The sequence below is a fragment of the Nansenia antarctica genome (assembly GCF_963989245.1).
Source record: "Nansenia antarctica genome assembly, chromosome: 6".
NCBI classification, from domain to species: Eukaryota; Metazoa; Chordata; class Actinopteri; order Argentiniformes; family Microstomatidae; genus Nansenia; species Nansenia antarctica.
The window spans coordinates 48,826,445-48,838,887 of record NC_137676.1 but is presented as its reverse complement, the minus strand read 5'-3'; the positions used below and the strand labels follow the sequence as shown (position 1 = coordinate 48,838,887).

The following is a 12,443-nucleotide window of genomic DNA, read 5'->3' as shown; positions in this document are numbered from 1 at the left end:
CCACCATCTTGAAAACTGGTGGGCCATATTGGAATTTAATTGACACAATTGAGTTCCAGTAAGGATACATTCATTTTGATGTTTGGACCATTAACCCATTTCTGTTCATTCAAGTTCTACTCCAAAAAACGTTATTTTGCATCTGATGAGGCGGCCATCTTGAAAAGTGGCAGCCATCTTGGATTTTCAGCTGGAAACCGTACTTTTCTTAGAAAGTACATCCTGGACATCATTTGTGCCAAATTTGGTGCTTGTATCACCAAGTGAACGATTCTTATGAAATATTGATTTAATCTGCTGCACTACGTGTACTGAATGATCAATTCCCGTCCACACTCGCACAAAGTCATGCTTTTTGGATGAATGAATGAATGAATGAATGAATGAATGAATGAATGAATGAATGAATGAATGAATGAATGAATGAATGAATGAATGGTCTTTATTGTCATTTATATAGTACAGGTACCATACAACGAAATTTGGGAGGGGGGGGGCTCCCCTGGTGCTAGAAAAATATTAATAATAATAATAATAAAAAATATGTATGAATGTATAATGCGTAAAGAATGAATAAGAGAGAATAAGAGAGTTTCACAAGATGTTGGGTTCTTTCTATTAAAAAAATGTTCTCTACTATTTGTGACAAATAAGAGTCTTCATAACAGAATTGAAACACATGGCAGTCAATTTGATCTGCTTCTTTTACACCTCACTGACACCACATTGTTGCAGCACAGAAAATGCCTGGAACTGAAATTCAATTCACTAAATTGACCATCATCGTCAGACTGTGAAGTGTAAAGTCCTATGAAACACAATGAATGAATCAATACAATACAATGAAACACATAAAATACCTGCTCTTTTGTGTGTCTGTGCGTATGTGTTTAAATATCTCTGTGTGTGAGCAGTTTGTCCCAAGAATAAGCATTTGGTGTTCGCATTTTTATGGAGAGGATCTGCCTGATATCTATTTGTGGATGAAATACGATCATACGGTTCAAATGTCTAGAGTATATCTTCGAATTGTGATAGACAGGTTATGAGAGATTTGTTATTCTTCCCTTAACATTAAACAGAAAAAATAATAATTGGGAAGACATTTTTTTATTATTATTAATAAATATTAAAGCGAACAAGCAAAAAAGGGCAACGTTTAAAAAAACAGCAAAGATAGTAGCCTACAATACATTCTAAAAACCCACATGTTTGAGTGCTTCTGAACGAAAACTCAGCAGGACACTGCACTGCCATGTGGAGTAGATCATTAGTGTCTAGGAACCTCTAGAGGACAATAGGAAAACTGCCTGCTATTTTTCACCTACCAGCATCTTGAGACCAATGCGCAGACTTGATTAGAAGGATGAAAATATGTGAATCTTATTTACTATGAAAAATGCAATATCCTGTTTTAATAATGTCATGTGTCTTTTATTTCCCTTTTTAGTATTGTGACTACTTGTGAACTCATTGCAGTGATGGTGATAGTACTAATTTGTCTAAAGTGTTGCATAATACAATATCATTCTAAAATAAAATAAAAATGTAATAAAAAATACATTAATATAATCAATATCCATATAGCATCATACAAAGCACTTTAACTTTGAGCAGTACCACACATTTACAGTAAATCCAATGCTGGTTGAAGATACACTATTCTATTGTTAGGATATATAATATATATACAACTGATTCATTAGCTCTGATAGTATGATCAGGGATAGGAGCAGAACTAATGGGAGCATTGCCAGGGTACATGGTCAGCTCAAAAGGTTTCCAGGAAATACAAAAGAAAATCAATAGGTTCCCGTAAAGTGCATGGAAAACAAACAATATACACAAGCAGGAAATTATGGGTAATTTACAATACGCATGAAAAAAAATCAGCCCAGTCTATGTTGTTAAAGATCCTGTTGAAGTCCTCTGTGTAGGTCATTCTCTGAAATGTGGTTATAGCTGAAACTGGAAACTCTGTTTGCATAACACAGCAAAGTAGTTCAACGTATTAGAGCATTAGAGTGATAAGGGATGAAGAAACAAGTTGAAGATCCTCATAATGTTCATTGCAAATGACCCTAATTGGTATTACTCAACCAACTGTGTGAGACATTCCCAAAGCATCATAGGACCGTCATCATAAGGAAACCCAGCATGACACATCTGCAAACAAGGTCTGACCCAAACATTTCCCCTAACCTCTGAATCAGGTTGCCTCTGAATGAGGACAGTGTCTCATCTCTGTCCGCGTGACTATCCGTACAACACTACACTGTCCGCCAGTAGGGGAAATTAGGTAATGACCAAAGGTTCTGTCTATAGAGTGACCAGCCAAGTCCTATTGGTCCATGCTTGTCCAGTCAACGATGTTAGCAGATGAATAAGACAAAACAAATACATAGAATCCCATAGGTTGGAGGGGACTTCTTAGAAAGAGGCACCAGAAGTATAGGCCACGGTGAGACTTGAATAGTATGATAGGAATGAGATTGGCCTTGAGGGCCAGAGTCTGTCTGTCATCCAATTTACAAAAAAAAGAATAAAAAAAAAGAAACTATATGTATGACAATAGGAAAGTGAGTGAATGTGAATGAAAATCTCAAACATAAATTATATGGATTTATAGAGGTACAAAATGCAAAAATAGGCCCTGTTTCAAACATGTACGATTACTCCACAGAGGAGCCCAGTCCAGTATCTTGGTCTGTAGGTTCACAAGTCCTGTGGAAGAGAGAGACTAAATTGTCTTCAGGTCTGCATAGGTTCTGTTTAAGTGTAGAGTTCAGTTCTAGAGGTCCTGTTTGAGTTTCTCTGTGCTGTAGTCGCTGTCCTGGTCCAGCTTGGCAAGTGTCTTTCTCACGCGGAGGGCTGTGAGACGTGCCGGGGCGCTCTGGAACCAGCATTCTTTCATTATCTTGGCAATGGCCGACGGGATCTGCATGTTCGATAGAGACACAAGACCACACTCAAATTCACATGTTTTGTGACACACAGTGCAATGTGACTGCAAATCATAATGTGAGTGGTGGTGTTTCTCAATTGGCGCTTTTCCACTACCGTACCGTACAGTACCATGTGAGCCCGGTTTGTTTTGCTTTCTCCACTGCCAACCGAGCCATACCGGGCCGAAGTACCCATGCTGGTTTTAGCTACCCTTCCTGACTAGGAGCGAAAGGTACTATCCGTGCCAGGCTGTGTGTGACGTGTGACGCTGCAGACTGTTGATTGGTCAATGGAAATCATCACAACATTGTCATCCCTTGTTCATAGAGTTCACCGCTAACCGCCATTTTTAAATACCACAACAGATTTAGCTCTTGGAAAATTTCACTTTTGTTTACTTTTTCTGTAATTACTTATTAATAAAGATTTGAAAAATTATGATAACCATCTTATTATCTTAGTTTAATGTCATTTCAATGCATCATAGAACTTTTCTTTACAACAAGCATAACAAAAAAATTGCTATTATGGCCATGTACTGTGCCTATGCTAGACCGTTCCACAGTCCAGCGCGCTTCATTATCCACCTTCTAAAACTGCCATCCCCCCTTTCCATCCCTTATGTCATTTTATCAATGAATGTGGTATTACTGCTATTTCAACATTTACTTTTGCCGTATCGTTTGGAGTCGTGTGGTCGGCGATTGGGTGCGTTTTTCGATAACAAAACACCCACACATGTATTGTGGTTTACTTAATACTGTTCAGCTGCACTTGAGGTTACGTTCAATGCATGACTTGTGCTATATAGGCTAAATAAAATTATGAAAGCGGCAAGTAACAGGCACGTAACATCCATATGCTGTATAAATAAAGGCTACCAGCAAGATACTCATATCTGCGCATTTGTCTCAGGGTGCCAGTCACCCTGTTCCTCTGCAACAAACGCAGAGATTGTATGAGCGCCCCGGCGTCAGTCCAATGGAAGTGCACAGCCTTTCCGTAGAAATACATCGCTTCCTGTCTAACGTTATATATCTAACGTTACATGTTTTAAGGCTGATCTGTGCATGATAGTGCTGCATTTCCCCCCTGTTGAGCTGTATAGCGGCACTTATTAAAGTGAAGTGCTCTTATGACACTTAACTCCTCCTACTGTCCCGGCTCGCTCCAGGTCTGTTGTGTATAATGGAGAAGCGTTTCTGAAAGTACGGTACGGGTAGGATACAAACGCGTTCCGTACCGTGCCGTACCGGTCTGGTCAATGGAAAAGCGCCAAATGTCTACTGTATGTGATGTTGTGTGATGTTACTCTGGCTGGATGCCTCACCGGGTGGGAGTGTAGTCTGTTGTGCAGACTGGGCCTCTGCTGGTCCACACACACCACTTTCTTCATTTCCTCAAAGCTGGGGTCAGAGGGCACCATGTCAAAGAAGGGCGGGCGGTACTCCTCCACAATACCTAAAAAAACATACATGATCACAGACGATATGTATACAGTTAGTATGGCAGCTAGTACAGTATGGCAGCGATAACATATCATCTTAATAATGACTACGGTGGGGAGGATCATGGGAGGATTTATAGGTAAAATTGCCAACATCGTGACAATGACTTTTGATAAACTAATCAAGAGAAAGGGAAGTTGACAAAATGTCAAGGCGATTGAGTGACCACTGAATCTACATTAGATCAGATGAGCATTCGATTGTAAATGCAGGCTTAATGTTAGATGTTGTAGAGTTAAATTAATGTATGTGTAAACATCATACAGAACTGAAATAACATACTTGGAACTTCAGATAGGTAGAGAGTTGGAGAGCTGGGCTATATGTGGGACTAAAAAGAGAGCAGAGAGAGATATGGGATCCCTGGAGAGTGCATTGTGATGGAAGAGCTCTGCCTGGCCTGGCAGTGTGTTTGTGTGTGTGTGTGTGTGTGTGTGTGTGTGTGTGTGTGTATGTGTGTGTGTCTCTGTGTGTGTGTGTGTGTGTGTGTGTGTGTGTGTGTGCGTGTGTGTGTGTGTGTGTGTATGCGTGTGTGTGTGTGTATGTGAGCATCTGGACTTTGTGAGGGAGAGTGCTGACACGAGATAAGAATGTTTATAATTACTGGACTGCTAATCATGAGAGAGGATAGTAGAGACAGACACAGACTTGGTTACACACACAGACAGCCAGATAGAAAAACACTGTAGTGTTGAGAGACATGGATGAACTCCCTCCTACACATTCTCTAGAGATTTAAAAGTTCTAAGACTAATAGAATGTATTTTCAATAAAATCTGCTCAAGTAGAAAAAGGTAGTGAAGCATCTATCCCAGGCTCCCTTGGTTAGCTTTTGTTCAGATGTGGCTAGTACATGTTTCAGTTATTTCAAGTAAAGCAGACCACTATTCCTGTATCCATAGGGCTGCTGTAACTGTTTACCATTGACGACGGTCCTGCGGGAGATCTCCCAGAAGACCAGTCCCAGGGCCCAGATGTCTGTCTGCTTGTAGGACTCAAAGATGTCCATGCGGATGCTCTCGTCCAGCACCTCCGGGGCCATGTAGCGCTTGGTGCCCACACGTGGGTTGTTTCCCACATCCAGGTAGTCACTGGTCTGGCAGTGCATCACAGCCAGGCCTGAGGGCATAGCAGGACCACAGGAGAAACACACAGGGTCAGAGGGACCACTGGTAGACTCTGACATCACATATGACACGTGTGACCTGGTAGGAGGGAGAGGAATTCTGCCCATGTGGTGTCTCCAGGTTTAACATGGTACACATTAGTACATTAGCACTCAACCTGTGATGAAGATCTTTGTGGGAGGCTTGAAATATTGCCTATACATTACTGTACATACATTAAAATGGAAATACGGGAGGCAACAAAGAATGGACATTGCCCTCATTTCTCTCTCTCTCTTTTTCCTCTCAGCTACCCCCCCCGCTCTCCTCTCACCCAGGTCAGCAATGCAGCACTGGCCATTCCTCTTGACCAAGATGTTGCGGGTCTTGAGGTCTCGGTGGGCGATAGCTGGCTTGCCCTGGGTGCTGAGGATCTCTGTGTGGAGGTGGACCAGGCCGCAGGCCACTGACAGGCATATCCTCAAGCAGCCCTCGGGGTCCAGGCTGCTGTACTGCAGGAAGTCATAGAGGGAGCCGAGCTCATGGAAGTGTGTGATCAGCCACAGCTGGGTGCTGGAGTTCTTTGATGTCATGTCAGAGGCTATGAAACCTGTTGGAGGGATGAAATAGATTCCCTTCAGATACTGACTACTATTGGTAGGAAACAGGGGAGTCATTGTTTTGTTATGTGAAAGCAAAAAAACATTGTACTACAATTTTTCTCTATCGCTTTAACACTAACATCTGAACCTCAAATACAATGACCAAAACCTGAAACTGGTGTATTTTATCTCACACCAATTCTTCACAATGACAAACACATGTCTTGCTTATCATTCATTTTACAGCTCTCAACCACACAGTTAACAAAACACAAAATACAATTCTCTACATTTGGCACACTCTTCCTTGATAACATATCTTGTGTTCACATGGAAAACACTACCATTCAGAATGCTAAACTCAAACCACCAATCACACAATCACATTCCTCATATGGGCAAACACCTATTGTATTTGAATTAGCAATCATAGCTTTAGCAATTAAAGGGGCAAAGAGGAGCTCTCCTGTGTTGAAATACAGTATATCTAAAGTACCTCAGGGCTGGATTCGTCATGCCAGGTGATACTTTCTCTGTTTGGCCAGGGAGAATATTGCCTGTGATGTCAACGAGGTCTTGTGGCCTTTGTGTAGAGTATTATGCAGAAGGCTTATTTTCTTTTTTCCATTGTGTGTTCTGTATGAAGAGCACTTTACAAATCCAACTGTCATTGCTGACATGTGTACAGTATTTCAGAATAAAATTCTAAATATTATTCTTGTATTTCTGTGTTTTATATTTGAGGAGTATGAAAACATAACAGTTTATAACAGGCTGTACTGTACGTATGTAGTGTAACACTGAAAATGCAAAAGGCCTACTGATAATCGTATCATAGCACTGTTTTCCACTGATAATAGTGTTTTCCATTGTGCACATCAGTGTTCAATTGGTTCTTACAAGTGTCTATTCATTTGATGGTTTGTGTTTGTCATTGGACAACAACATTTCGTTTTGAGAAGATATAACATTATTTTGAATGCAGTGTTTGCTTTTTCTAGACAATTTGCAATCTAGACAATTTGATGGCAGCTACTAGATTGTAATCAAGTGCAATACTGAAACACAACTGTGAACATTTCAAACCTGCAAACTGCGACACTTTAAATGAATGTGCAATAACACTATGTGCAATATGACAACCCTCGGGTACATAAGGTTCAGAGATAGGAAACGTTAGGATATGTATAGCATAGCATAGAGTACAGCACAGTGTTTTATTTGTATAGTATAGTATAGTGGATAGTGTACATAGCCTTTATTTATGTAAACCAGCTCTTTTCCCTTCTTGGTTTTAGTTTTTTTTTTCCTAGCACCAGGGGAGCCCCCCCTCCCAAATTTCGTTGTATGGTACCTGTACTATATCAATGACAATAAAGACCATTCATTCATTCATTCATTTTCAAGAGATTTATGGAGTTTAGGTTTCTGTATGCGAGTCTTTGGATTTGTGTTAAGAGTTAAGAGAAAATGAGCTATGCTTTGAGAAAACGTGTTAAAGTGATAGAGAAAAACTGTAAGATTGATTCTGCCGACTCACCCAAGATGTTGTCATGTCTGAGCTGCACAGTGTTGTAGATCTCTGTCTCCCTGATCCAAGACTGCTCATCTCGGGAGGAGAAGATCTTCACAGCCACGCTCTCGCCCATCCAGGTGCCCCTCCACACCTCTCCATACCGGCCCTTACCTGAGGGACACACACAAGAGATGAAGTGGGTTGGTGTAAGAAATGACCCTATGTTACTAGAGTTTTTTCTCAATTGCTTGAGCACATTTCTTGAATCAATATTTAACTTTTCAAAACAGTTAACCCTTCCCCTAAACATTTAACATGTTTGCAAAAAAAAACACCACTTTTTGCAAAGTGCACTATTACTCTCAAAACAAAGAATATATGGCACAAAAGCCAATCAGTGCATTAAAACAGTATCCATTGTGATCTAATGAAAACTTCAATCCACCATTCATTTCACACACTAAATATATAATGTATAATAGTATCTATAATCATCAATATGCATTGCAGGTTGGACAACTTTCATTTGAAAACAAAGGTGAAAAACAGTAAAAAGAAAATGGTGGTATAGTTTACTTTAACACTAACATCGGAACCTCAAACACAATGACTAAAACCTGAAACTGGTGTATTTTATCTCACACCAATTCTTCACAATGACAAACACATTTCTTGCTTATCACTCCTTTTGCAGCTCTAAACCACACAGTTAACAAAACACTAAATACAATTCTCTACATTTGTCACAATCTTCCTTGATAAAATTTGTTGTGTTCACATGGAAAACACTACCATTCAGAATGCTAAACTCAAACCACCAATCACACAAGCACACTCCTCATATGGGCAAACACCTATTGCTTTTCAATTAGCAATCATAGCTTTAGCAATAAAAGGGCCAAAGGTCGGCTCTCCTGTGTTGAAATATATCTGAAGTGTATCAGGGCTGGATTCGTCATGCCAGGCGATACTTTCCCCTCTGCTTGGTCAGGGAGAACATTGCCTGTGATGTCGACGAGGTCTTGTGGCTTTTGTGTGAGTATTTTTTTGTGAGTATATGCAGAAGGCTTATTTTCTTTTTTTTATTGTATGTTCTGTATGAAGAACACTTTACAAATCCAACTGTCATTGCTGAGATGTGTGCAGTATTTCAGAATATATATATTTTTCTATTCTTGTATTTGTGTGTTTTATATTTGAGTATAAAAATATTATGGGCCGGTTTCACAGACAAGGCTTAAGCCTAGTCCTGGACTAAATCACACTTTCAATGTAAAATCTCCATTGAAGATGCTTTTTAGTCTAGGATTAGGCTTAAGCCTTGTCTGTGAAACTGGCCCTAAGAGTATGAAAACAACAACGACAGTTTATAACAGGATACTGTACGTATGCAGTGTAACACTGAAAATGCAAAAGGCCTACTGATAATCTTATCATAGTACTGTTTTTCGCTGATCATAGTGTTTTCCATTGTGCACGTCAGTGTTCAATTGGTTCTTAAAAGTGTCGGTTCATTTGATGGTGTGTGTGTGTCATTTGACGATAACATTTCATTTTGAGAAGACATAACATTATTTTGAATGCAGTGTTTGCTTTTGCAAGACATTTGTGGAGCTGTTTAGGGTTTTGTGTGTGAGTTTTTGGATTTGTGTTAAGAGTTAAGAGACGTGTTAAAGCGATAGAGTAAAACTGTAGTACTGCACCTGTTACATAATAAATACAAATCAAATTCATCTAAAATATTCAAATTCAAGCAGGTAGTAATGAGTGGGTGGGTGAGTGTGAGTGGGTGAGTGTGAGTGAGTGAGTGGGTGAGTTATTAAGTGGGTTATTAAGTCGAGTGAGCGAGTAAGTGAGTGAGTCAGTGAGCGAGCGAGCGAATGTGGGAGTGAGTCAGTGAGTGAGTGAGTTAATTCGTCTGTAAAGAGACTGACTGAGTGAGTCATAGATGGACGCAGTGAATAATAAGTTAGTATGGAGGAGGGAATCTCACCGACACACTCGACCAGAGAGATCTGTCTGGCCATGGTCCTCTGGACCAGATATGGCAGACCTGTTCCACTGCCGGATGTACAGAACTCATCAAATATGTCCTACAAAGACAGAGACAGGGGTCACACACCATCCAGCAGACATTTTCATTCACACTAATACAGGCCTGACAATTTCACATTTCTTGGCAATAAGGAGCCTCCCATCAGTGTTCTGATTCAGTATCCAATGATTTCCTCATGCCTATATAAGGTGTAATTAAGCTCTATTAAAAGTCATTAGACTGAGGACTGAATCTGAGGCCCTTATTGGGAGATGACAACAAGAGCATTGCTAGTAGACTAGTTTCATGTCTCCATACCTCCAAATCACATTGTTTCACGCCTCCTTTGAGGTCTGGACATTTTTTGATTAGCTGATCTGGCTCGAGTGAATGACCTGAGAATGACACTCCAAGAACCCTCCCCCAAATGCTTGTTGTAATGTGTGTCCTCTTTTCCGACCGGGTAAGACTATTTTGCAAAGAGTTGTTGCCTATGCTAGCTTGCAACATTGAAGAAAATGGAAGAATACCTGAAGGAAAAACGTAATTATGTTTTGTCAGAAGTGTGGTCTATACACAACATCTAGTCATTTGGTATTTTCTTGGTTTGACATGTGGCGAGGCATAATTAATTTCAAACAGGTTTCCACCTCTACAAAAACCTGGTCTCAACACGGTTAATAGTTGACCAATAGCTTCAACTGAACCTAAACAGTATTGAGTAAGTATGTCTTCTTTTGTCTAGAGCGTATATAGGTAGGTGGTGGTTCTTACCCCATAAGTGGGGTCCCCCCCGCTGGGCACCTTGAGCATGTTGACATCATGTTCCTCTGCATAGCGCAGCCTGTGGTGCTGACGTCTGGAGCGCAGCCACAACACTAGGCCACACACACTCACAGACATGATCAGCAATACCAGCAGAGGGACAGTCACCAGCAGAATCAGGCTGTCCACCTCTCTCGTTGGCTCAACTACTGGACACACACATACACACACGTTGATACTGATCAGAGGTAATATCAGCAGGAAATATAAGCTGAAACATCTTTTTAGATTTCAAATGTGGAACATTCACACATGGTCATAATATTGCTTTGCATGCATTAAGGTCTTGACACATGGCACTACCCCTGACCAGCCACCAGAGGGCATAAGCCACTATGTTTTCATCAGGGGCTTTCATAACACTACTCTGTCAGTCACACAAGGCCCAGGTCAGTTATGGCAGTAGAGACCTGGGTCTGGGGGAGCAGTGGTGTAGGCATTGCAGAGCTTTGTTGTGCAGCAGTGGACATGCAAGCCGACCATGGCGGTGAAGCACTGCTCGCGGTGGTTTCTCTCAAAACAGCCCCTCTCCTCGCGGCCTTGCACCAACGTGTAGAAGCAGTAGTTCCCACTGCAGGTACCGTTCCTACACGTGCCCTTGTTGTTCTCACACGAACACAGCAATTTGGGATCAAGGTCTGGGGTTGGGAAGAGGGCACACACACACACACACACACACACACACACACACACACATACAAACACATAAGAGGGTATGAGGAAACGCTTCAGCAATGACAATTACGCAGTGAATAGCTCTAGAGTAACATCACATCACACACATTAACGTACCCTCAGATGTCCCCACAGATGACTCACCTGGAAAAGGTAAACACAGAAAAACAGTTGGCTTCAATGGAATATTGTTTTCTTTCATGAAGACCAAAATGTCAGTGATATACTATATTAGCTGAGGCGGGACCTCAGTTTTCTCAATAGGTAACTTTGTCCAATTGGTGAAGTATGTTAACTGTAATTCCTGACAGGTCGTGGACATTTAGAGACGTTTAGTGAAGAGCGGGGGCACACAGACTGTGTCGTGAGCCAAGAGCCTAACTTTATTCCAGTGGAGAGGCCTCACTAGTTGAGAGGTGGGTTAGTGGTCAGTGAGGGGCTGTTCTCTCTCTCTTTCCCTCAGCTCTACAGGTCAGTCACTCATGGGCACCGCAGGAAGACACACATTTCCTCTGCTCTATTGTTTCACACAAGCCTATGAGCACATCTCCACATCTGCACCCAGCTGATTCCCCCGCAGCCACACACACACACACACACACACACACACACACACACACACACACACACACACACACACACACATACAAACACAATTCTGCAGACACAATGTAAGTACAAGTTGCAGACACATAATTATCAACATTCCAAAACATGCACATGCACAAAGAAAACACAAACAAAAGAACACATTACACACTTACTTTATTTTTTACTGTCATATTGGGTGAGAGTGATGGTGTGTGATAGTGCGTATCATTTTGTCTTGGTTGACCTACCTGCTTGAGCTAAGGAGATCCACAGGCACATCCCAGCTAAGAGCACTGTGAGCATGGCAGCACCCCCCATCTCTGTCAGAGAGCAATGACACAGGTTAGAGATGCAGTCACTCTTGCAATATCCACTTGGAATACTTTATAGCCAGGTAATGAAAATGTATCAAGATAATATCGTAGTGAAATATTTAGTGAAAATATATAAAAGTAGAAAAAGTAGGTCCCATAAAGGTCCCATATCAATGAAAAAGGTCCCATATCAATGAAAAACATTTTCAGTGCTTATGACCCTACTAACACAGAAACTGTGAAATAAAACAATTCAGTCCGTTTTTTGTGGGCTGCCTATTTCGGAAAACATTTGATTCAACAAGCCATTCAGATTGGCTGCACC

General features: G+C 41.1%; 1 protein-coding gene across 1 annotated transcript; it reads right to left on the bottom strand.

Annotated features, from left to right (window-relative positions):
* Nucleotides 1-2,791: 2,791 nt before the first annotated feature.
* Nucleotides 2,792-12,122, bottom strand: acvrl1 (activin A receptor like type 1; the record flags this gene model as incomplete). Its single annotated transcript, XM_080533415.1, has 10 exons — nt 2,792-2,938; nt 4,277-4,407; nt 5,376-5,573; nt 5,895-6,170; nt 7,703-7,849; nt 9,672-9,771; nt 10,488-10,687; nt 10,949-11,176; nt 11,331-11,357; nt 12,053-12,122. The coding sequence occupies 10 exons, from the start codon at nt 12,120-12,122 to the stop codon at nt 2,792-2,794; spliced, it is 1,524 nt and encodes a 507-aa protein (XP_080389541.1).
* Between the last annotated feature and the right edge of the window lie 321 nt (nt 12,123-12,443).